The sequence below is a fragment of the Populus nigra genome, chromosome 4 (genome assembly GCF_951802175.1).
Source record: "Populus nigra chromosome 4, ddPopNigr1.1, whole genome shotgun sequence".
Taxonomy (NCBI): domain Eukaryota; kingdom Viridiplantae; phylum Streptophyta; class Magnoliopsida; order Malpighiales; family Salicaceae; genus Populus; species Populus nigra.
This window is the reverse complement of record NC_084855.1, coordinates 10,802,927-10,827,348: the sequence shown is the minus strand read 5'-3', so window position 1 is coordinate 10,827,348 and position 24,422 is coordinate 10,802,927. Positions and strand designations below refer to the sequence as shown.

The 24,422-nt window shown below is 33.1% G+C and overlaps 2 protein-coding genes across 2 annotated transcripts; both read right to left on the bottom strand.

The window, feature by feature from the left end:
* Positions 1–1,993: 1,993 nt before the first annotated feature.
* LOC133691200 (vesicle-associated protein 1-2-like) lies at positions 1,994–5,313 on the bottom strand. The gene is made up of 8 exons (XM_062111602.1): positions 5,061–5,313; positions 4,881–4,951; positions 4,701–4,782; positions 4,484–4,599; positions 4,222–4,386; positions 4,060–4,110; positions 3,070–3,147; positions 1,994–2,441 (listed from the first exon to the last, which is right to left on the bottom strand). The coding sequence occupies exons 1-8, from the start codon at positions 5,110–5,112 to the stop codon at positions 2,331–2,333; spliced, it is 726 nt and encodes a 241-aa protein (XP_061967586.1). The 5' UTR covers positions 5,113–5,313; the 3' UTR covers positions 1,994–2,330.
* Positions 5,314–11,271: 5,958 nt separating this feature from the next.
* LOC133690968 (SPX domain-containing protein 3-like) lies at positions 11,272–13,616 on the bottom strand. The gene is made up of 3 exons (XM_062111250.1): positions 13,291–13,616; positions 12,291–12,456; positions 11,272–11,826 (listed from the first exon to the last, which is right to left on the bottom strand). Exons 1-3 carry the CDS (start codon positions 13,534–13,536, stop codon positions 11,456–11,458), a joined length of 783 nt encoding a protein of 260 aa, XP_061967234.1. The 5' UTR covers positions 13,537–13,616; the 3' UTR covers positions 11,272–11,455.
* Positions 13,617–24,422: the final 10,806 nt, after the last annotated feature.

Here is a 24,422-nt window from a genome sequence, read left to right as displayed (position 1 = left end):
ATATTAGGATCCAAATGAAACCTGAGCAAGGTAGCTGAGCTACGGTTAAGCTAATGCTTTGAGACCTCTAGAGCTGAACTGAACAGGCCCATATTGCCTTTGCATCTCTATCGACGTACAGAATATAACTTTCCTTGATATTATGATCCAACCTACAGAATATAACTTCCTTCAGAGTTTGCTACATTCATTCAAGTCGGATTTTTGAAATAGTGAGCGAAAACTTGATTTGAATCTTGCATTGATTGCTTATGAACATGTTCCGCCCTTTTCTATGAGGAAGTTAGGAGTGAATTTGTACTTCCACTATTTCAAAGTATGAGATATAGCTCCTTCCTGGTATTGCTAGACACAAGGGTGTTTTGGTGTCCAAAATCCTTTCCTACCTAACTGGAGTGTAGGAGTATTATGCATTGATTGGATCTTTGTTGATATCACTTTTGGTTCTCGCATCTAGGTACATTTTCACGTTTGCCATTGGAGCTGGCCCAGTAACTGGTCTTATCATACCAGAACTTAGCAGTGCCAAGATGCGTGGGAAGATTATGGGCTTCAGTTTTTCTGTTCATTGGGTAGGTACTAGGTCATTTTTCATAATTTATTCTCTGGAGAAAGGAAAAGAAAAGTTTTGCCAAATCTTGTTGAAAGTCCATGTCAAAATATCTAGCATTTAAAGCAGCGGCCTTTTTTCCATGTTTCTAATTGGAATTGTAATGGAAAACAGAAAAGAAGCAGCACCGTTGCTGTTTCCTTTCTTGTGTATTTTGATTGTAAGTGCTTTCATATCCTTTGACTTCTGCTTCATGATGCTCCTTGTGAATTCTCCTTGGACATTTGATGTATCTTCTTTCAGGTTTGCAATTTCTTGGTGGGTTTATTATTTCTTGACTTGGAGATTTTTGGAGTTTATACTGGCGTAGCGTGTCCTTGTTAGCAGCAATATTTGCTAGTATTCCTTAGTGGAAACTGAAGGGCGATCTCTGCAGGAGATTGAAATGTCTCTGAACCCCAATTTCTCTGTCAGAGATAAGTAACCATAAACTGACCCCAAAGCTAAGATGACAGCAAAAGATGGAATTGTAATGGCAGCACAATTGCAGAAATGGTTCGGTGAAAGATTGTGACATCCGGTCCTTGATGCCAAAGTAATGAAGTTGCGTTGGAGTACCGAGTGACTGGAAAAATTCTCTGGATTTCTTCTCCTTTCACCTTTGCCAAAATTGTGCAGGATTGCTTATATTGCTTACTGGATCACTTTTTACCGAACTGTATGAAGCCATTGCTACCCTATCAGTACATTCTTCTCCTTCAACCATAATTTATGCTTCCAAATTGTCATATAGAACGTAGATGATTGTTTTACAATCTTTATCGCATGTTCTTGTGCGTGAGTTTGTGCAGAATACATAACGGTAAATAAATAAATAAACCCCCGATTTTTCATATTAAATTGGTGGGAACCAATTTGATATTCGAGATGTTCAGAACTCCATACCCAACTTTATTTCTCCTAGAGAATTTCAACTTGTTAAGGACATTATGAAAAGAACAGTTCGAAGGGTTGAACTTATTCGGCTTTAATTCTCTCTGAGCTCCTAGGCCGCTGCAGCCACAGAGGATAGTGATCACTGAGACCACGATGTGGGGAGTCCATAGAGGTGATTGCGGGCGACCCGTCATTACCAGTACCAGAGCCATCACCTGATGGCACTGGTCGCAATAGTTCCGCCCTCTGTCTGAGAATCTGAGATCACTCCTCGGAGCAGTCTGAAAGGTCTGTGATCAATATTATCTTGTTTCTACTTTAGGAAAACCTTAAGCATTTAGCCTCTACTTCTTTGTTTTGTTCAAGCACTGGTGATGTTGGGTACGAGAAAGAGTTTCCAAGAGAGGTTCCTCGAAACTCGAGAAACTTTGTTACTCCATAGTTACTTCATAGAGAAAGACACAAAAAGATTGGAGAACAAAGGGAATCATTTATGAACCCAAGTAGTGATAGAACATGTAATTTTTTTCTTTTAGCATTGAATCTGTGGGTATCATAAAGTAACTGGTGGAGTCATATAATTTTTTCCGAAATCGGTCACAATTTATCAAACCTGGGGCGTCGGCAATTACAAAACACTCAGTTCCTTGATGTCAATTTCTGGTAAAAAGTACTAAAAGGAACAGCAGTTCCCTCTTACCAGTCACTTTTGGCATGTTCCCCTAGGATAGATACAGACCAGTACAATAAAGAGTTACATCCGATCATCCACACATCTGATGACTAAGTATTCCACATTTCGACTATTTCGCTACAGATGTGAGTCATGACTGACAGACATTGGTCATGTCCTTTTCATGAGGTACCCCAAAATGATGCCTACCAAGCCAACAAGAATTATGTACATGAAGGAGATACCTCCTCGACTTTTGCTAGAATGATGCCTCAACAGCTCCTGCATACAATTGCACACGAATTCATTTTTAAAATGGGCTCCGCTGATACTGCCATTAATGTTAACTGCTATTAATTTTCTATCACAGAAACTAGATCGTAATTCTGTTTTGTTTAGTTTTTTTCATTTTTTGGATTGGGAGAGGGAGTGCAAGTATAATGATCATAATCAGGAAAATACGAACTGAAAATCATGGCTGTCGTTTTTCATAACATTTCACAGTTAAAAGGTGAAATACAAGAAAACATGTTGGATTATGCATATATTTCCTCGTACAAGAAATGAAAAGAGGTATCACACTTAAGTATAAAATTGCTTTCATACAGAGAAAAATGCATAAAAAGCAACAGGATCAAGTGCATAAAAACACATTTATTTGCCATCTCTAAAAAAGTTTAACCAGAAATTTTGACTCAAAATTGTTGTATAATTTGTAGCATTTGCTAGATAAGCTTCCTCTTATCCTCCCTTACTGAATTCATCGAAGAATAAGGATTTCTCTTAGTATTTTTCTTTTCTTGGTACCTAATATTTCTTGGAGTCACAACTGATCTAAAGGCAAAAGGTTGTCCTAAAAGAATTTCATCAATTAAGCTTACATGATATATTCACATACTAGGTGCCTTACCAGTTCTTGCTGAAGTTGCTTTTTTTCCTGAATAGCAGAATTTCTTTCCTCTGTCAGCTTGGAAATAAGAGCCCTTTCCTGAAATCACAAGTATCTGTTCAAGCACATGACAAGGTCTCCCCATCTACATCCTAACAAGTCTATTCAGTGTCAAAGACAGCATTCATACACCACGAGTTCATAATTTTTTTTGTTTTCTATGCATGTGACGCTGAAATAAGCAGGAGGGAGAATGGTATCTCTGTGATATATCCCATAATGTGGAGAAAATTAAAGGTGCAGTCTCAACAAAATTATCCAGAGGTTGCATAAAATACACGAGTGGTGGCCAAAGCCTAGTCATTCAATTGTCAATGAATGGGAGACAAATAAAGCCCAGAAGTTGGAATTGATAAATGGCTTGGCTGAGATGTTATAGAATCTAATGCAAGGCAGGACTACCTAATTATCAAAGCTTGTTCAAACTGGCTTGGCTGAACAGCTAATGAGGTATTTTGAGATCTAATGAGAGGCAGGACTACCTCATTATCAAAACTGGTTAAAACTAGAGGATATATGTGGAATCTGAGTAGCTCCATCAATCATAGTGATGCACCAATCAACCAAAACAGGAGGATTTTCTTCCTCTTATCAAAAGACCCCTACTAGAACCAACAGCATGTTTCATCCTAACACATATCCCCTCCCACTCAAGAGATAATTGGTACAATTTAAAAATAAAACAATGACAATCCCAAGAACTGGGATTAAATAGGAAAAAAGAAGATTGTCACTTAGGGGCAGCAATGCTGCCAAGATAGCTGCTTCACAAGCAAAAGAATCTTTTTTGTTAAATGTAACGACACTCATCAAACACGAAATTGACCATATTATACAAGATAAACAAATGAAAACATGAACCACTCATTTAGCATGTCCAATCATGCATCATTCTTAGTTTTTCCAACATTTGAGCTCCAACATTTATCAACATAGGAAAAAATGACATACCTCGGACGAGTTTTCTTCAGGTTCTGGTCCCTGGACATAAGACCGTGAAACCTACAGAAATGATCCACGTTACAGAGAAACAATCAATCAAAATGAAAAGGCAAATCTAAAAACTAAAGCCAACCATAATTCAACTCAAAGACCAGGGCATCAGACACTCACAACAGTCTGTTCAGAAGAACTAAGATTCCCATTATCTGACACAGAAACTCTAGGTGAAGAACCTTCCTCTGATCCTTCATGCACCGGCGACGGTGGTCTAGGTGGAGCAACATAAGCAACCCTCAATTTGCACTCTTCAACTTCATGTCCTGCCTCCTTATTAAACTGCAAAACACAGAACATTAAAAAACAATTTGCATAACCCATAAAATCAAGCTAATCAAAACTCAAGAGCATAAAATACTCGCAATTGTATCGTTACCATCTCTGGAGTGATATCCTTAGGTGTAGCTCCAGGACTTGTAATTACACTCTGAAGTAAGAACTTGTCCTTGCATTGCATATCAGGTGGCATCTCCTTTTGTGCTTGCATTGTAACTGACATAAACAAACAGCCCATCAATAAATAAACACAAATTAAGTAAGATATAATTAGTAAAAATGTTAATAGTTAAAGCACAAAGATTGAAGAGACAAACCTATAACATCACAAGTGGACCTTGGCAACACGACTCCTGTGTTAGGCCTAACACAATACTTCTTTGGATTTGTTGTCTTAATCTATAATAATAAAACATGCAAATCAAGATTATGAAACAAACCCATTTGAAAAAAGAAAGGCAAAATATTAACTAAATTTTGGATTAATTAATTATTACCTTGAAAGCAACATAATAGTCACTCTTATTTAACAACCGGAGAGGACACGAGATCTGCTTCCTTAATTCAACTACAAAAATCATGTAAAAAAATAAAAGCGCATTCATAGCAAAGAAAAGTTTTAAATCTTCGAAGGAAAGGAAACAACAACAATAATTTCTTCACAAAATGGTACGTACAAGGGAACTGGAGCTCTTGAGGCTCGATGCTGAGAAGCTCATCGGTACTCATTTTGATGGGATCGGCGAGAGAGTCACCGGAGATAGAAGCTGGAGATGGTCTCCCTTGAGAGAAAAGTGGTTTGCCGTGAAGGAGAGAGGAGAGTCTGGTCTTACGGTGAGAGAGAGACGAGGGAGTGAGAAGAAAGGAATGAGAGTGAGGGGGAGAAGTAAGTGGAATTCTAGAAGAGAAGTAGAATTTGTAAAGTAACGACGTTACTTACCTGGGACAGTGATGCCATGTCATGTTGGAGTTCCCTTCTAACTTTTGTTTACTTATCTCATGTTATTAACCATTAGAATTTTTGAGATAAAAGTTGTTTTTTAAAATAATTTTTTTATTTAAAATATATTAAAACAAATTTTAAATTTTTTTATTTTTAATATTAACATATTAAAATTAAGAAAATTTTAAAAAATATTAATTTAATATTTTTCAAGTTAAAAACATTTTAAAAAAAAATCCCAAACACATCCATTAAGAAATATTTTGGTTTGATTTTGAACTGTAAAAGTATATCTAATGTTATATATATAAAAAATTGATGGTGATATCGATTAATATACTTATGGCCGAACAAAAAAAAAAACAAATTTGTAAGGTTACTGTCATTGAGGGGTCCAGCCATCATTGTCGAAAGCGTTCATAATCTTGATTGCTTGTGAAGCTCATTGATGGTGGAAATTATTTTTCGTCGTGATGGGAGGACACCCATATCTGAGCAACCCTTTGGATGTTGCTGATCATTGATTCAAGCTAAGTGGCAAATCGAATTGAATTTTGTTTCAATTAATGTTTTTTTTTTTTACATTGTTAGCATTTTTTTAATAAATAAAAAAATTAAACTATAAAAATTAACTCAATGGAACTTGAATAATTTTAAGGATCTAAGAACATCTCTAATGATTTGTAGAAACATAATTTGATTCAATGATTTTAAGATATATTTTTTTTCTTTCTAAATACTGAAATGATAAAATATTGAATTGTCCTAAATTAATCTATCAAATCCATAACCCGGGTTATGCGATCGTGTTAATCTTATAGAAAATAAATCAAAATAAATTATGAAGCATGATTCCAGTTAATTCAACGTTGAAAAATAAAATTAAAAAAAATATTAATTAAAAAAGGATAAAAAATTGACCCGAGTTAACTAGCAAAATTCATGAATCGGATCATAAAATCAGAATAGCCCCATAAAAAACAAATCAAAATAAATTATGAAATCTAATTTTCAATTAACTCAACGTTGAAGGAATTAAATTGAAAAAAAATGAATTAAAATAAATAACCTGAGTCAATTCAGATTAAGTAGATAAACCCGTAACTTGAATTATAAGATGAAGATAATTCTATAAAAAATAAATTAAAATAAATTATGAAGTTCAATCCCTAAAAAAATCAATATTAAAAAATAAAATATAAATAAATAAATAAGGAAAGAAAAAACAAAAGAATTCTTCTATGAACAGTAGATTCACCTCTACTTTTAGTTATTTACTGGATTTATGGGTCAACGGCTCAACGCTACATCAAGGGCTGAAATATTTTTTTTGTCTGTAAAATAAAGGTGCTAAAGTGACACAAGTGTGTTTAAAAAAAAGTAAGAAAAACCAACAACTCGGGCATAAAAAACAAATGTTGGTATAATTAATTAGATAATAAAAAGGGATGACTACAATAAATGGATGAACTCAAACAAAAAAGAATATAGTAAACTAAAAAAAATGGTTAAAGAAACGAGAAAGACGACGCAGCACTCCATGGTCAAAAGAGAATGGTATGCTATTGATAATCCGGTCCTCGATGCCTTTCCATTTAGTTTTATTTTTTTAATTTCTGACCATGGTCAACCTGGAACAATGAACACAATAATATAAAGTTGAAAAGCACTCCATCAACCGAGTAAAAAATAAAAAAGAACGGCTACAGGGGAAAAACAAAAAGAAGGTTGAGAATCATTGCACTGGGATAATAGTCAAATTTGACTCACGATGATCCTGCAAACAGGTGGGATGAGCATTGATATGTTTTGACATGGTTAGCCAGCCTTGTACAGCAGTTCCACAGATTTGAGTTTAATTCTGGGAAGTAGGAAATCAAGATGAAGCAGTTCATTCTTCATGAACCTTCCCTCTATGATGCTTGCTTGCTTAGTGATGAAGAATGGAGCCATCTGGTTAATGGGGTGAGGACACCAAGCTTAAGAATCCAAGAAACTTGGGCTCAAAGGGAAACAACATGGGAGCTTTTGTAGCACAGTGCAGAGATGAACATGGAATGAATAGCAGTGACTGCTGAGTGTATCTCGGGTAGGAGTGGAGAGTGGAAACAGTGCCCCTCTGAACTTCGCTCGTCCAATCCCATCTTCACTGCTCCGATTAAACATATCTTCCTCTTCATGTCAACATCTAGAATTCCTTTGTCAATATACTGCTGAACTAGACTGTCCCGATCGAGTCCGTTGCTCAAAAGATCCAAAACTCCCCGTCTATGTCAATATTTATAACTACTTTTCATTCCAAACATCTAGTTAATAGCACATCTCTAAGATGTTGAGTGATCATAGAAAAAAAGTTGATCCCAGAGTCTATCCAGTAATTATACTATATAAAAAATATGAAAATTCAAAAACACTCCTCGAACATTAGTTTTGCTGTTTTTTAAGGACATGAGAGTAATTTTACTGTGCAATAAATATATAAAAATACAATTTTACCTCTAACTATGTAATTAACAAATCAGGAACAATTGGCCATCAATTTTGTAATAGAAAAACTCAATCAATGAAAAAAAGAAGTTTAATAACTAAAATAAAAAAAAAATCATTTTTGAAATCCAGAATGATTTGTTAGCAGGTGAACCATGTTTTCTCTGCAGTAAAGCTACCATCTCTTCTAGTTTTTCTATAATAACAAGTTAACAACAATATTATGCTGCGAAAGCTAGGAGCTCAATTGTTGCCAATAGTATATTGTTTATATGAGTTAGACAAGTTTGTTTTTGTATTTTAAAAATATTTTTAAAAAAAATTAAAATTTTTTATTTTTTATTTTAAATTAATATTTTTTGGTGTTTTTAGATTATTTTGATACTTTAATATTAAAAATAATTTTTAAAAAATAAAAATAATAATATTTAATATATTTTTAAATAAAAAATATTTTAAATAATAATTATAACTACATTCTCCATCACTCTTTTAATATGGTACATAACGTGTTTAATGTAAATGTACATCACTCGCTACAGATAAAAACACAAATTTACAGTGAGCAGAAAAGAAATGAGGAATTATTTGATCATCGATGATCTCAGTTTTTTTTTTTTTTTTAAAAAAAAAGAAAAAGCAGCCCTGTTCGTTTAGGCAGCCCAAACGAACACAGTGGTTGTCCACCACTGTCTGTTTGGGCCTACCCCAAACAGAGTCCTAAGCCTCGGTCCTCGTCGATGAGTGGATGTGAGGACACCAAACAATATTGTGTGACGACTTCTAAGAAGCCAGTGTGACGCCATCTAATTGTCGATTTTATAAGTAATTGCACCGTGTAAGATTTTCACTGTACAAGTCTTCTAATTAATCCACGTGTGTGAAAAGAATTTTCTCTTAATTATTAGTCAAGCGCGCAGTCTTGGCTATTTTTATTGCTCAGGAAATCAAACGATGTCGTGACATCTTTCTTAACCCCTTTTTTTTTTTTTTTTAACTGTGAATTTTCGGATCAACTTACATGTACCTTAACTAATTTCCTGAAACCCTAAAGTTAATAATTAGAAAATCTCTAATAACTTTGAAATTTATAACATTTAAATTAATAATTTTTTAAAAATAAATTTAGAATCTGACTAATTAAACTATATTTTTCATTATTAATATCATTCTTAACTCTTGATTAAGTAGGGAACAATACTCCTCACCACTCTCTATTTCATTTCATGAATTTATAAGCCATGTAACTTTTATATAAGTTATAGTAGTAATTATTTTTTAAAATAATTTTTATTTAGAAATATATTAAAATAATATATTTTATTTTAAAATTTATTTTTAATATCAACGTATTAAAATAATCCAAAATCATAAAAAAAAATTTAAAAAAATTCAAAAATTCAAAAATATTTTTTAAAAAATAAAAACAAACAAACTTTGTTTGTCCAGCTACCCACACCCACACACGGACGAATTAAAACAACACCTCTCAACCATTATATTAAACTTTCTCCCCATTATTTATCTAATCCCCTTTATTTTTCTCCTCTTCGTTATACTAACTCAATCATCACATGGTCGCATGGTCTTCTAATTTATATTATAAATTTATATTAGAAGACCAATATTCTTCTAATTTATATCTTCGGCTTTTCACGGCTGCTTTTGGACTTGAATGTTTGGGTTTGACTATTAAACTTTCTCCCCGTCATTTTAATCCTGTACCATATATGCATGATAAGCCTCGTAACTTCGATTTATAGTAACATTTGATGTCTTTATACAATTAATGTTTTCATCAAATGCTACCACTTGTTATTACATTTTTGCCTATAAGTGAATGAATGGGCTGCATGTCAAACACAAATATCTGGAATTATGAGCATTGATATGTAATAATTAATAGTTCAAAAGTTAAAATTTTATTGGAGTTTAATTTCAATGTAAATCCTTTAACATGAATCATTATCATGTTTTAAATAAATTATAGATAAATAATAAATTGATATCAAATAATATTTGGTTGATATATTTTGATCAAACTCAAAACCCTTTAAAAAAATTATATTCTGCATAGGAAAGAAATATGATTTTCTTGTTATTTATAAAGTGAGTAGTTAAAATTAAGTCTATAAATCATCAAAGCTTTTAGAAATGAGAGGTCCTAAGTAAAGTAGACTGTGATTTTAAAATAATATTTTGAACTATAAAAAATTAATTTTTACCAACTGAGATTTGAACTTGGGCTTAGTCCATATAAATAATTTTTTCTTTCAATGCATTGTTTGTCAAATTCAGCTCATGAATATTAGCAGTCTCTTCTAAAAGCTTTTGTTACAAATCTGAAATTCTAGATAGTTTTTTTCAGCTCAAAAAATTTAAATTTATGACTACTATGTTCAGATTTTATTCTTGGTGTATGGTAGATAATCAAATATTGATAACGGTGGAAACTAATTCTGATTATTATCAAAATTAATTCAACTTGTGAGTTTTCAAAATCTACTATAAAAAAGAAAGAGTTCAAAATATTTTTTTTTAGAATTTTACACTCTTTTTCTCACCTTATTTTTAATGTTTTTCTTTTCTTTTTATGCTTTGGTTTTCCTTTCAAATCTAGAGTTTACATTCATTTTGTTAAGAGATAATTAAGTTATTTTACTTTGGTTCAAAGACTTTAGTTTAGAAGTGCATCTAAACTAAGGTGGTATTGTTATAATCTTGGAAGACATATTGCAAATATTCTAATTGTACAAGTGAGAAGTAATAAAACCTGAAGAATAAATGATTTATTTTTTACAACAGCAAAAATTCTATTACTTTAAAATGTTCTAACAAGTAAGTATCTTATTTTATTTTATTTTAAGCCTAATTATTTCTATTATTAGTATGCAGGCTAGGATTTTGATTTTATATCAATTGTAAGTTTGAATATATGTTTAATATACATGTTAATATTTTTTTATTATATTTATGTTGAAAACATGTTTTTCTTGATTTTTATTTTTACATTTTTATAGATTTAAAATTATATGTACTCTGGACTTTCATTGAATAATTTTTTATATTTTACATGAGATGGTACAAAAAACCAAAAATTAGGCAGTTTGCCAATGACATAATTTTTTTATCCATGAAGAAATTCCAAGGTAGGTACTGTATAAATACACTTGGTCTCAGTAACTAAGATGACTGATTTTTTTTTTTTACAAAGCCAAACAAAGGAATGAACCGGCCCATGCACGCCCAGAACATACCTTTACCTTTCCTTTTATATCCATCAATTTGTTTTTTTTTTCATAAGTACTTACTTAAATACTAGATAATTCCTCATTCTACAGAGAACTTGTTTTTTCAGAAACTCCTAGCTCACATGACCAAATTTTATATGGAAAGCCCAACATCATTTGTGTGTGAATTTTTTCACTACTTCATTAGTTTATCATAATAAACTAAACTTTACTCAGTAATAATCAAATACATTTGCATCTTTGAAAAAACGGCACGTTGCAACTACATAAATCAGTGCTTTTGACTATATATATATATATATATATATATATATATATGTGCGAGCGCGCGCGCGTAAAATAAATTGTTAACTATACTGTCGTGTGACAACAATGTCTCGTAAATCCAATTTTATCGGACAATGGATATGGGAGAGTTCAGTTGGAATGACGGGATCAGATCAGAGTCTGGCAAGTTGAGAGGAGGCAGAGAGAAATGACTGTAAGTAGAGCTGCCTCTTCTAATTTCTTTCATGGTCATTAGAGCTGCAATTGCGTTCCTAAAAATTCCTTCTCCGGCGACTGTTATTGTTTCTCTTCCTTCCTTTCCCTTTTCTTCTGCCTCTACTGGGAAGACTGCATCTATCATGTTTTCGCATTGCTTGACAAGCTTTGACACAAGATCGGTGATGAAAAAAGGTTGCTCCAACACCTTTTGAATGAACGCAAGGCGCAGTAATCCACCAGTTCGCTTGTCATATTTTTTCAATATCTTGGCCAATCCTGCATATATATATATATATAAACTCGTCAACTAAAGTTAATTTTAACATAAGTTTATTTTACGTTTTAGTCATGTTTCCACAATTAACACAACACCTCATGCCAATCTTAAATGGGTCTGGGAGCTTGGACGCTTTCTCCTTCCACGCGGAGGGGATGGTGGTGGGTTTTTGTTTTGTTTTTATATGTTCCAGTTTTACTAGGGTTTCTGATAAAGTTGAGCTTCCAACCTGATACTTCACCCCTTTTATTTATGCAGGATTAATACATAGCTACAAGCTCATTGATTAGGGGACAGTGAAGTTAAGTGGCCTTTCTGCCATCAGATTACCAGATCACATTGTGTGGGTATAATTTATCACAAATGTTTAATAAATCAAATGTTGTTAGCTTTTTTCTAGAATTTAATTGATCTTTAAAAGATGTTTTAAAAAATTGAGCTTGTTCGGCAAAAATCTAAATACCTGTGTAATTGATATTGCTGTAATTCTCCAAAAGCACCATCTCACCATGGAAATTGACGATGTCTTTTCTAATCTTACCCATCTCCTCTTTATACTCTGCCTCTGAAGGCTGACTTGCACTGGGCCCCCAAGCATCAATCACTTTCTGAATCCGCTGCTTTAACTCCTGCATTTCCAGATTTTCTGTAATTACTTCGCTGGCCCACTGTTGCGGGTTTTCAAAAGTTGCTATAGATTTTACTCTTACAAGGTTATTTTATCTTGGTATAATAAAATAATTCAGGATTCCCATGAACAAGGTTATTTTCGAATATCAAATATCTTCTTCGAGACATAAAATGTTAAAGAATTATCAAGATTCGAGAGGACAAGCGGCGTGATAAAAATTGTTCAAAGTACGCTAGTCTTGGAAGAATGCTGTTCGACAGCCAATCATAAAAATTACATAGAGTTTTGTTATGTAGGATCCACACTTTCTTTTTTTAATTTAATGTGAGTGTTCAGGTCAGTTTACACGTACCTCGACTCATCCCACGGGTCCTGAAATTAACGACCATGTAAACCTCCAGTGATTATCATATGAGCAACCACAGAGTTCGAACCTGATATCACATAGAAAACAAACCTCTTGATTCTAAGCTGTTATCACTGGGCCACCACCTAGATGATTTCATAGCCTTCTTTAATTACTCGTGAAGCTATTATTTCTGAATTTCATCAAGATAAAGCATTTTTATTTGGTAAACTCGGTTGACTCACCATTTTTCAAAAAACCTTTTGACCTCATTTTAGAACTCTAGTTGATGATCAATTTCATTATCTAACCTGACAAGTATAACTAACATGATAGCTTAGTAGTTTTTTACTCAACTTACTTTGCCTCCCTTAATTACCCACCGAAACTAGCTTCAATATCCAACTTTATATCTTCTCTCGTACTTCAGTTTGAAAGAAAGCAAGAAGAGGAAAATTAACTGGTAAAGAAATTAGAAGAGCTTACCTCATGCCGGATAATGAAATCCTCTTCTTGTTCCATGAAAAAAGCATTGAACTTGTCGATTTCACAATTCAGCAAACGCACAAACTCAGCCTCCGACTTTCCATATTCACTCGATCCATTCAAGAAAGGTGGTGCCGATGAAATTAAACGAACAAGCTTCTTCAATTCCTTGTAAGACAAAAACTTGTCACGCCAATCTGGCAAAGTTTCTTGAACTTGTTGCTTCAATCTCTTACCGAACTTCATTGTTATGTCTGAAACTACGTGTCTCGAAAAATCAACTCCTACTACTTTCTTACCAGAGTTTCAAAAATGCAAGACCAAAAAACAGGAATTGTAAAGAGTGTGTTGTACTGTGGGAAAGGGATGAATTAGCTAGTGGGGTATTTATTAGCAAAGGATTAGTAGAATATCGGAGGGCATATGCTTGGCGTGATGAACTGACGGTCAGAAAAGCTATGTGAGGAGTCGTTGGGGTATGAGATTTCCCAAAGCATATTCGGTTACTATAGTCTTAACAAAGACCAGATTTATGAAAAATTACTTTATGGTATGTTCCTACATTAAATTTTAGCAAATGGGACAACTTAATGGCCTTGAGGCTGTCTAGTTTATTTTAAATATTTTCATTCATTTTAAATGTTTTACATTTTTATTTTAAATATTTTCATTCATTTTATCTTATCTGCTAATTGTTGTTGCTAACAACAAATGCTTTCTATTTTTATAAAAAATTTATACAAATACATCTAATTTATATATAATATAAAAGGAAAAAAACCCATTATAAATCAAATTAATCTTTTTAAAATATCATGCAACTAAAAAAAATAAAAAATAGTTATTATTTAAAAAAAACACAAAACTTACTCACAATAAATAATTAATGGAAAGGGATACAAAAAAACAAAAACAAAAAATTAGACATTGATAGACCAAGGCAAGCACCTATTTTTTTCACCTATATTTTTTTTTATTATTAAGCAGGCAACTAAGTTGTCTGTCTATAATTTAGCAACTATTATGTTAGCTAAAAAAGATTTGATTTTTTTTTGGCATGAAAATCTATTTTCAACCAATTCTCACCTCAAAATACATAATAAACACCATAAAAACTTTTATAAATCACTTATCAAACCAAAAACATCTAAAAATCACTTAAAAAGTAAAAAAATAAGTGAATTAAAGAAATATAAATGAAACCCAATTTATTTTTTCATGTATGTTTATAGAAAAAAATCATTATCATTAAACTTTCTTCATCAAATTAGTAGAATTCATTGACACTAGCATATGCGAGTTTTGTCGTTAAAAAAAAGGCTATCTATTAAACTTTTCTTTTCTTTGTTGTTTTTAGATGAATTTTTCTTCTTTTTTAAACTTGAGAACTAAAATATTAAGAAAATATACTTTTGGATGAAAATTAACATTGTAAAAACTAAAGGGATTGTAGAATAAAAAAAAAGAAAAGCAAATAGACTAAAGAGAACTTAATTGCTCTAGCAAAATTGATATTGATCATCATATTTTTTCTTGTTTTACACTGTAATTTTTTATTGATGAATTTTTTATTTTCTTAATAAATTTTAATAAATTGATCATTAATTTAGATTTAAAAGATTGTAATAAGAAAAAAGTGAGGATGAAAATTAAAAAAAAGTTCAAACTATTGTGAATTGTTGATGTATGTTACTTAAACATTTTAGTATATTTTTATAATATAATTGTAATTTAGGCTTCTTTTCGTTAAAAAAAAGTAATGAGCAAGAACGTCTCAATCCAAATATTATTATTTCTATTTGCGTTTTTTCTTCACTCGTCTCAACTCTTAGGTGAACGTCTCAGCTTGCACGTGCAAACCATTTTGTTTTTCTTCCAATATCCGCTTTCCACGTCCTGTGTGGTTTCTTCGCTTGCCGCATTTGCCAATAAGATTCTTCATTTTTTATGGGCCCTGGAGGAAAATGGTATGGTCTCAATATGTTTTTCTTTACCCTTTTTTTTTTAAAAAAATTAGTTTCATCTTAATTTGTGTTTGCTAGGAGGTCAAGAATTTAAAATTTAAATACTAATAAACTAAAATTTAAAGATAAAGAATTAAAGATGTAAAGTTAAAGTGTTAAGCATGAGAAATATTAAGGATATTTGATAAAAATTGAAAAAAATCAGTGATAAAAGTGGATCCTAATATAAATCAAATCAATGTCTAAATTAAATAAAATTATAAAAAACTAAATAATATTATATTTGTGATCCAAGATGAGAAGTGTAAGAGAAGATGGAATAAATTAATAGTAGATTTTTTCTTCAATGTTCCATTTCCACCCCTATGGTTTTTGACTTTCTCACTGCTGCCCTTCATTTCTATTAATATTTTTCAATCTAAAATCAAACGCCACCTAAAGAAAGAAAATCAGTCTCTTTCTTATTTTTGTTCTCTCTTTTCGGATGGTTCTACAAATTTGTGAAAAAAATGTGTTTCTTCTTCCTCTTTTCGTTACTTCAAGTTCGAAGCTGTGGGCTTGTGGCATTTGAGATTTGAAGGGGGGAAAGAATAGTTTGAGTATATAATTGAAGAAGAACAAGAAATCTTGTGAAGAACAATAGTCTTATATGGTCTTGATCGCAATTAATCAGAGCTGAAGGTAAATTAGAGGTCGATGCAACATTTTAACTCTGTACGTGAAAAAATTCCAATGTTTGATCAAATCATACCAGCTTGCTCTTCCATGAATACAAATTGCATGCTGATGGACAAAATCCAGACCCCTTGATGAGATTAAAAGAGAAAAAAGCTTCGTCACAGGAAATTACGTGAAGGATCACTACAAGATTTAACAGTTTTACCTACAAAATTTTTCCGTCAGCGTAACACACATATGCTGTTGGTAATTAATTTACCAACGAAATTACCGATGGAAATGCTCTGTCGGTGAATCTTTCGTCGGTAATTTTTTGTCTGTCGGTAAATCCGTTGGTAGTAAAAAAATATTATTATCGACGCATCCGTCGGTAATAATATTTTTTTATTACCAACGGACTTACGGAAGGACTTACCAACGGATTTTTAATTTTGTAAAAAGTTTTCAGAAACCGCCAATAATTATCGATGATTTTTCAATTTATCGGTGATTCCATCTATAATATTTAAATGAAAATTTTAAATTAATTAGATTTTTCAGAAAACCGCCAAATAACACCGACGACTTTTCAATCCGTCGGTGATTTTGTCTGTAAAGAACAACAATTAACCGTGCAATTGGAAAGTGAACAGTTCTGAAGCTCTCTGGAAAATACCGACGAAATTTTTCGTCGGTGATTCCCTTTGTAATTGACATGATAAACATTGTTTATAGTTTACCAACGAATTTTTGTCAGTAATTCTGTTGGTAAAAATGACACGTCATCATTTTCTTTTTTGCTTTGTTTTAATTTTTTTTCCGACGATAATTCCCTCGGTATATACCGAGATAATATTTCTATTGGTAAAATTCCTCGAAAATTTACCGACAAAAATATTCTCTTGATATTTTCGTTTGTATTTATCGATTTTTTGGTAGTGGATTACAAATTGTACGAACCACCTCAGAAGGGTGGAATACAAGAAAAACAAATTCATGTGGGAACAAATAAGAACAATAAATAAGGAGCTGACAAGAAGCCCTTGTCGTAAATGTTCTCTTTCTTTTGCACAAATTGTGTAAAATAGTACATGAAAGCCAGGGAGAGGAAGCTCCTTGCCGCATGGCATTCTGCAATCGGCTCATTGCTTTCTATTTTATTTTTATCCATTCATGCAAGAATACGTCCAAGCATTCCAGCCATTAGGGGGCCGAGTAAGAGAAGAAAATGGATGATTCTACCTCCTTCCTCCATGTATCTCTGAAACATGCTTCTAGGGGTGGCCTAGCTGCCCCCCAGCCACCCTTGAACTTACATATTTAGAAGTTATAGGCCCTCCAAAGGAAAATTATATAATTTGACCCTTCATGTGAAAATATGGAGATTGACAAAAAAAAACAAAAAAAAAACAAAACGAAGAAGAAAGGGAATGCAAGTCCTAAGATTGATGGCAAATTAATATCCAAACTAGGACACTTAAAAAGCAATGAAGAAATAAATTCAATGAGTGATACCAAGGATAACATTAAAAAAAAAAACTAAAAACTAAAATACTTTTCTAAGTTATGTGATATGTTTATTAAGGAATGTTTTTGAAATCATTCTAGGCTATTTCTTCACATTGAAGTTCACTAAATGAAGATTTTCAACCCATGTGCTGTCATAATAAGCTTATCATAAAAAAAGTTCTATAATAAACTGCTAGATCATTTCCTGTGTAGCTGAAGGTGGGTTTGAAAGCTCGAATCCACTGATATAGCCAATGAAAAATTAAGTCACAAATAGACTCCCAGTCGTCTAGCACTTTACCTTCAAAGATTAACTTATTATGCCCCACCCAAATAGCCCAGAAGATGCCATTACAAAGCAAAAAAAACTGCCTGACGAGAAGACTATACCATTCTGTCAAGACCTGATCCAAATTAAACTGAATACAACCTTGAAAGCCAATCCACCTAATAAACCTCCCAAGTAACATGGCAGTGAAGAAATAAATGATTAATACTTTCACTCTCAACATTACAGGAAGGACACCAAGCATCTTCCCATGCACCTAATAACTCCTCTGCTAGCAACGAAATCCCGAGTGCTGAGACTACCATGAAGTAGTAATCAAATGAAGACATCAATTTTTGGAGGTGCTTGACAATTCCAAAGGATATTAGGAAAAGAATGATCTCCTGGATACAAACTACAATAAAAAAAATTGGTGCCTGATTTTGTTGAATATGCAACCGAGGTGTTGTGCTTCCACAATTTTATATCCTCGCCACCATGTAAAATAAAATGCCTCTCAACTTCAGCAATTAGAGACTCACGCAAGTCTGATTCTCTGTTCATCAGGTCACGACTCCAGCTAAGATTAAAGAAGTTATTAGTTGGACAAAATACCGCACAAACTGTTGCCTGCTGTTGAGTTGAGAGACGGTAAAGTCTCGGAAATTAGGACTTCAATGGAGCAATGCCACACCAACAATCCTCCCAAAACCTGGTTGTCCGCCCACAACCAAGTTTGAAACAAACGCTGGAATTGAGAGCTGCAATTCATCTTGCCGAGGAAAATGAACTCTGAATAGCACGCCACGTAGGGGATAGATGGTAATTAAAGGATGGAAGGCCGTTGCTAAATAGTCTCCAGCCACCCTCCAACATTTCCACTATCAAGGTGCCAAATCCACTTGAACATCAAAGCCAAGTTTTTCCCTTGTAAAGAACCGAGCCCCAACCCTCCATGATCTTTCGGTTTAATAACCTTATTCCATGCAACTTTAAACATTTTACTGATGTTTGAGCTTCCACTCCAATGAAATCTTCTAATGCCTTGGGACATTAGAAAAACAGACATATAATAAAGTGGCAAAGAGCTCAAAACAGACTTGATCAAGAAGATTCTCCCCGCCATATATACTCAGCAAAGATCCTTTCCATGATCCTAGTTGGCCCCGAATAGATGTTAACGTACCGGCTTCCAAGTCGATAATCTGCCCGGATTCACACCCAAAGACAAGCCTAGGTACTTGACAGGAAAATGATCATCACGACAGAAAATACCCCTAGCAATCCCTGAAGTGAAGTCCTCATCCAGATTTATGCCAATTAGAGAGCTCTTGTAAAAATTAACTTTAAGCCCTGAAATAATTTCATACCAGCGTAGAATTCTTTTGACATGTTGAAGGGATTCATGGTTAGTAGGAGAGAAAATCAGAGTATCATCTGTATATTGCAGATGAGTGATAAAACCACGATCAATCTCTAATCCCCTAAAGTATCCGATTGAAAAGGCTCTATTAAAAAGAACCGTCAGACCTTCTACTGCAATGTCAAACAAGAATGGAGAAAGAGGATCACCCTGCCTTAACCCCCCCTGTAAACTGAATTCATTGGTAGGAGACCCATTGATCAGGACAACCATCTTGGAAGTGGAAAGGCACTCATAAATTAAACCCCTTCAATGGCCACTAAAACCCATGTAACCCAAAGTTTCATCAAGGTGCTCCCACGGGATGGAGTCAAAAGCCTTGTGAGAATCCACCTTAAACAAGAAACCGTGGCCACCTCTTTTTTCATTCCATGAACTACGTCGTTTTCTATCATCAAACCACACAGAATCTGCCGCCCCGCAATAAACGCTGACTGATTCACACTTGTAATATCTGACATAACAATCCTCAGCCGAGAAGAAAGCAGCTTCGCCACAATTTTGTAAAGACCATTTATGGGACTGATAGGCCTGTACTCAGAAATACTTGCAGGATTTTTATTCTTAGGAATTAAAGCAACAAAAGAGGAGATAATACCTTTAAGTAACTTACAGTTTCTGAAGATCTCTGTCACCATCAAGAAAATCTCTTTGCTGAGTAAATGCCGAGTCTTTTTGTAGAAAGCGAAAGTGTATCTATCAGGCTCTGGAGCTTTAGAGCAATCCCAAACGGCGCGCTTCACTTCCTCTAAATCGGGAGCTCGGTCCAACCAATCCGAAACTGCCAAAGATATATTTTTTTGAACCCCAAGCTACCCATAGAAATTCTAGGCATGGTCAGCTTTGTGAAGAGATTAGAATAAAAAGCCAGCATCTTTCATTTCTTTTGGAGTAATCAAAACCCTTCCTTCATGCTCAATCTGAGAGATCTTATTCCTAGACTTGCGCAGACTTGCTGATATATGGAAAAATCAGGTATTTCTGTCACCCAATTTACACCAATTCAGACGAGATTTCTGCCTCCAGATATCCTCCATCCTCCTACTGATATCCCCAATGCTCTGAAGAAAGAAACTTAATCCTTTCTTTTTCGGACTCAGAAAGAGGCCGATTATCACCTAACTTTTTAAGAGACCTAAGTTCGTGCTCAGCTCCAACAAGCTTGAGATTCTGATTTCCAAACACTGTTTTGTTCCAGATACACAAACTTTTGCCCATAACAACAAGCTTCTTAATCAATCTGAAATCCCCTGGAAAATCTCCGCAACTAGCAGCCCAATAATTCTTTTATAAAATTAGGAAGGCTAACATGAGAAATAGAAGTCTTGATAGTGGAAAAGCTATTGTATCTAGTAGGAAGGCAATCAGAATATGTTTGCTGAAGCTCTTGAAAGAAGAAACCAGATGCAGTAGGCTCTCTTTCTCCCGCTATGCTAGCATTTAAATATACATGTTCTTCTGCAAATCCAACTGTTCCCCCCTAATCTGCTAAAATTTTCTCTTACAACTATAACTGATGTTTCTTTAAACGTTACTGTAACACTATCCTTTGCTAAGGCATTGGTATTTTTGGAATGTTATTTGCAATGTTAATTTTAAAAGAAATTACTGGTAATCTTCTTTATGATTTGCCTTTGTATATTTTTCATAAATTAATTTTTTAAAAAAATTCAAATTAATACTTTCAAAGAAATTAAAAAAATAAATAAAATGATTTAACTATATAAACTTAATTCAATTCACATTATTCTAAACAGCCCGTTAAAAGATCAGCGCGTCTAGGACTCTAGGGATGGTGAACTCGTGAACCCTTTCCCGAACTCATCACTTTAGGCCTCGATTTTAGTAAAATGAGCATGGGAATTTTATGTTCAGATAACAAGGAGTGGTGAGGTGTCACATCAATATTCAATGTTAGGGATAAAAAATGTAGAAGGTTGGTAGCCAGAACTAGACCTGGGCAATAACCTTGAATTGTGCCTCATGGAGCACGTCTATGGATTGGGAAGATTCAATACTTTCCTCATCTTTCTTGCTCTTTCATCACCTAGAAACTTATTCAAAGATAAAATTAAGAAATAAAAAACCAAATCACGCCCACATTACCATCACCGTAAAAGAAAAAAAAAACCCACCACCAGTCCACCACCTTCAATACAAGAGTATTCAGTCAAGAATCTTCCTCAAGCCATGCCTGGTTCACTTGTTATTATATGCCCAAAATCTCTACGTCTGCAGATTTGATGAGCTTTTAATAGACTGAAAGATTATGAAATTGTTGGGCTATTGTTTTTTGGTTTTATTCAAGCGTAAAACTAAATATTGAAATTTGGGAGATGAAAAAAGATGTAGTTGAATGGAAAATTAATTATGGCATAACCCAAGGTTGATTTTAGAGAAGAAAAGAATATCGGTCCAATCTAAAAGTAAAGATTGAGTCATAAGGTTGATATTGAGATTGACTTTTTTAATCTGTGGTGTCATAATCTATTTTTAGGTTTTTTTAAAAAAAATTATATTTTTTCTTTCAAAATAAAAAATTAAAAAAAACAATAATAACAAGAAGACTGATAACTTGAAAAAAAAGAGGTTAAGAAATGTTTCAAATATTTAAAAGAAACAAACTGAAATTTTGAATGGAATTGTGAACTTGATCATAACCTATTGTACTTAAAACTAGAAAGATAATCCAAATTTAATGTCAAATTAAATGATTATTGAAAGAATATGTATAAAAAAATAAATTCAGAAACTTAATTAGATTTTTAATAGATTAATTTAATTTAATTATGATAAAATTTTAATTTTAATTATGAAACATATTATGGGGTGTCATTGTGATCTAAGCAAGGTTTGATTTTTAATCACTTCAGATATCGAACAATTTTACTATATATATTGCACATGTTTAAACGTAGTGAAGTACAAAAGAAGAAAGGGAAATCTCTAAAGCGGCTTGTATGGTGCTATAGGATATTTCCGAACCGACTGTTTTTTCTTTTTTATGATAAATTGTTTTTTTGCTCAAATTTGAAGTAAAGGGGATTAAATCTAGAGCCATCTCTCAATCAAACGGGTCATATAGTTTAGGGTAAACATGCAGCAACTTCTTAAAAAACGACACGAGGCCGGAGATCCAAAGGTATATTAGAACCAACTGTTTTCGCACAATAAAATGAATTTTTTTCATAATCAGATTTTAATTAAAATATTCATACATAGAGTGGTGTGTTCATTGTAGATTTCTCTAGCGAAGCAAAGCCACTTGTCCACTTTAGTCAAAACAAAAGGCATATGGGTTGTTGCAGTCACAAAGGATTAGAGATCACATGTGAGACACAACGCTAGTAGCTTGGTAGTGTGTGAGGCATTCGAGTGTGTATGGCCAGGGAGGGGCATGGAATCATGGTGTTTGTGGCGTGAACCAAAGGTAATGTCTACATATGGCATAAAGAAGGATATTAATGCAATAAAATAGTCCACAGATAAAGAGCCCGAGAAGAAGGAAGGGAAACAAAAGAAATATGTGGAAGAACAAATGCAACCCAGAAAGAAAGATCTTAAGATGTCCTAAATTTATGGTAACAAGGTGGTCGAGGAGCCATTTTTATGATTAAACACAAACCTATTCTTTAAGTTCAAATCCTTTGTTTGCTTGCTGAGAATTAGAGAGAGAAAAAAATGGATCTCTTCTTGTCAAATAGTTAGGGACATTGTCGTACGTCTTGTGCGACTTTGGATTATCCAAGGCTGAGGTTGCAAGGATGTGTCATTTTTCAAAGGTTTGGCTGTTGGGGACTCGCTCGATATATCACATGTTAGGTAATGGAAATCTTCTTGTAATAAAAGTCATGAAAGGTACTCTCTCTACTTAATGGCAGTTAGGTTGTAAAGCTTGTAATTAAGTAATAGAAATTTGGTTATTACATAGTTAATGAATATGTTTGAAGTCAAACTAAAAATAGATTCATTTGGGGTTACAAACTTGTTGAAAAATATTCCCCAACATAAATTCTATAATATAAAATATTAACATGTCTATAATTAATCATGTATAAATGAAATTAAAATTTAACTAAAAAAATTCTTGATTTATAAATATCCATATTGGAAGATTATAAACCTTCCTTTCAATAGTTTTCTATGCCTTCTCAAATGTAAAAAAATATTTTTAGGGATGAGAAGGCATTATGTGCAAAATACATACTTGGCTTGGGCTCGAGCTACTTGTAAAATATTCTTTGCAGTCTGAATTTTTTTTTACTATATTTTTTTAGAGCAGAATTGTAGCACTGATCTGTAAACTAGTTTTTTACTAAACAATTTGTAACATTAAGTGCATATTAGGAATATGAGGTGGTGTACACCACATAAATGTAAGTGAAACCTGTTTGACTGTTTTTTTTTTTGCTTTGTCGTGCACATTGGTAGTGGCCAAGAATAGGATGACATGATGATTCCTAGATTTCGCACTAGTTTATCAGCCAAATATTGTTAATTATTTGTGCATGTTACCAAGGAATTACTACCTTTAATTGAATATCTTATCTGGTCAGTTTATCTAAATATTTTTTTTAACAAACTTTATTTTGATATATTTAACTATATAAAAAAAATTGCTCGCTCAAATGACTGGATACAAATAATGAATATAAAAGAAATTGCTGACTGCTGCGGGTGGATTTCTAAAACCTATTTCAATTTTATTATGTAATAATGAAACTACCACAGAGAGAGAGAGAGAGAGAGCAAGGGACTGAATGGTTGAATACTGTTATAAAATATCAGTAAGAATACATTTTCTTTTCCTTTCTAGTCCACATCCTCGGCACCAAGTAGACAAACAAATCTATGAATATAAACACAACCTTTAGCACTAGATATAAAATGCGTAAATTAATTATTTAGTAGTTTATTAAGTGGTAAAAGTTTGAAACTAAGATGTTTATTCTCCTTGTGATTTCAGGTTCGAACCTTGTGGTTGCTAATAAGATAGCCACTAGAGGCTTACATAGTCGTTAATTTCAAGGCCCGCAGGTTCAATTGAGATATACATAAATTAGCCCAAACACTCATATTAATTTAAAAAAAATGTAGATCCAGTGTCTTTTTAAAGTAAACACAAACCAAAAAAGCCAAACATAATAAAAAAGATAGCAAAAGGGAAAAGATTAGGCAGAATTGAAATGTAAGTCAAAGATGTAAACTAGAAAAAAAGAGTCTGTGGACTACAACACTACACAAATTTAATAAGAATTATCCAAACGAAAAGCAAGAGAACCTTATTTACCTGTAAGTCGAAGGGCATCTA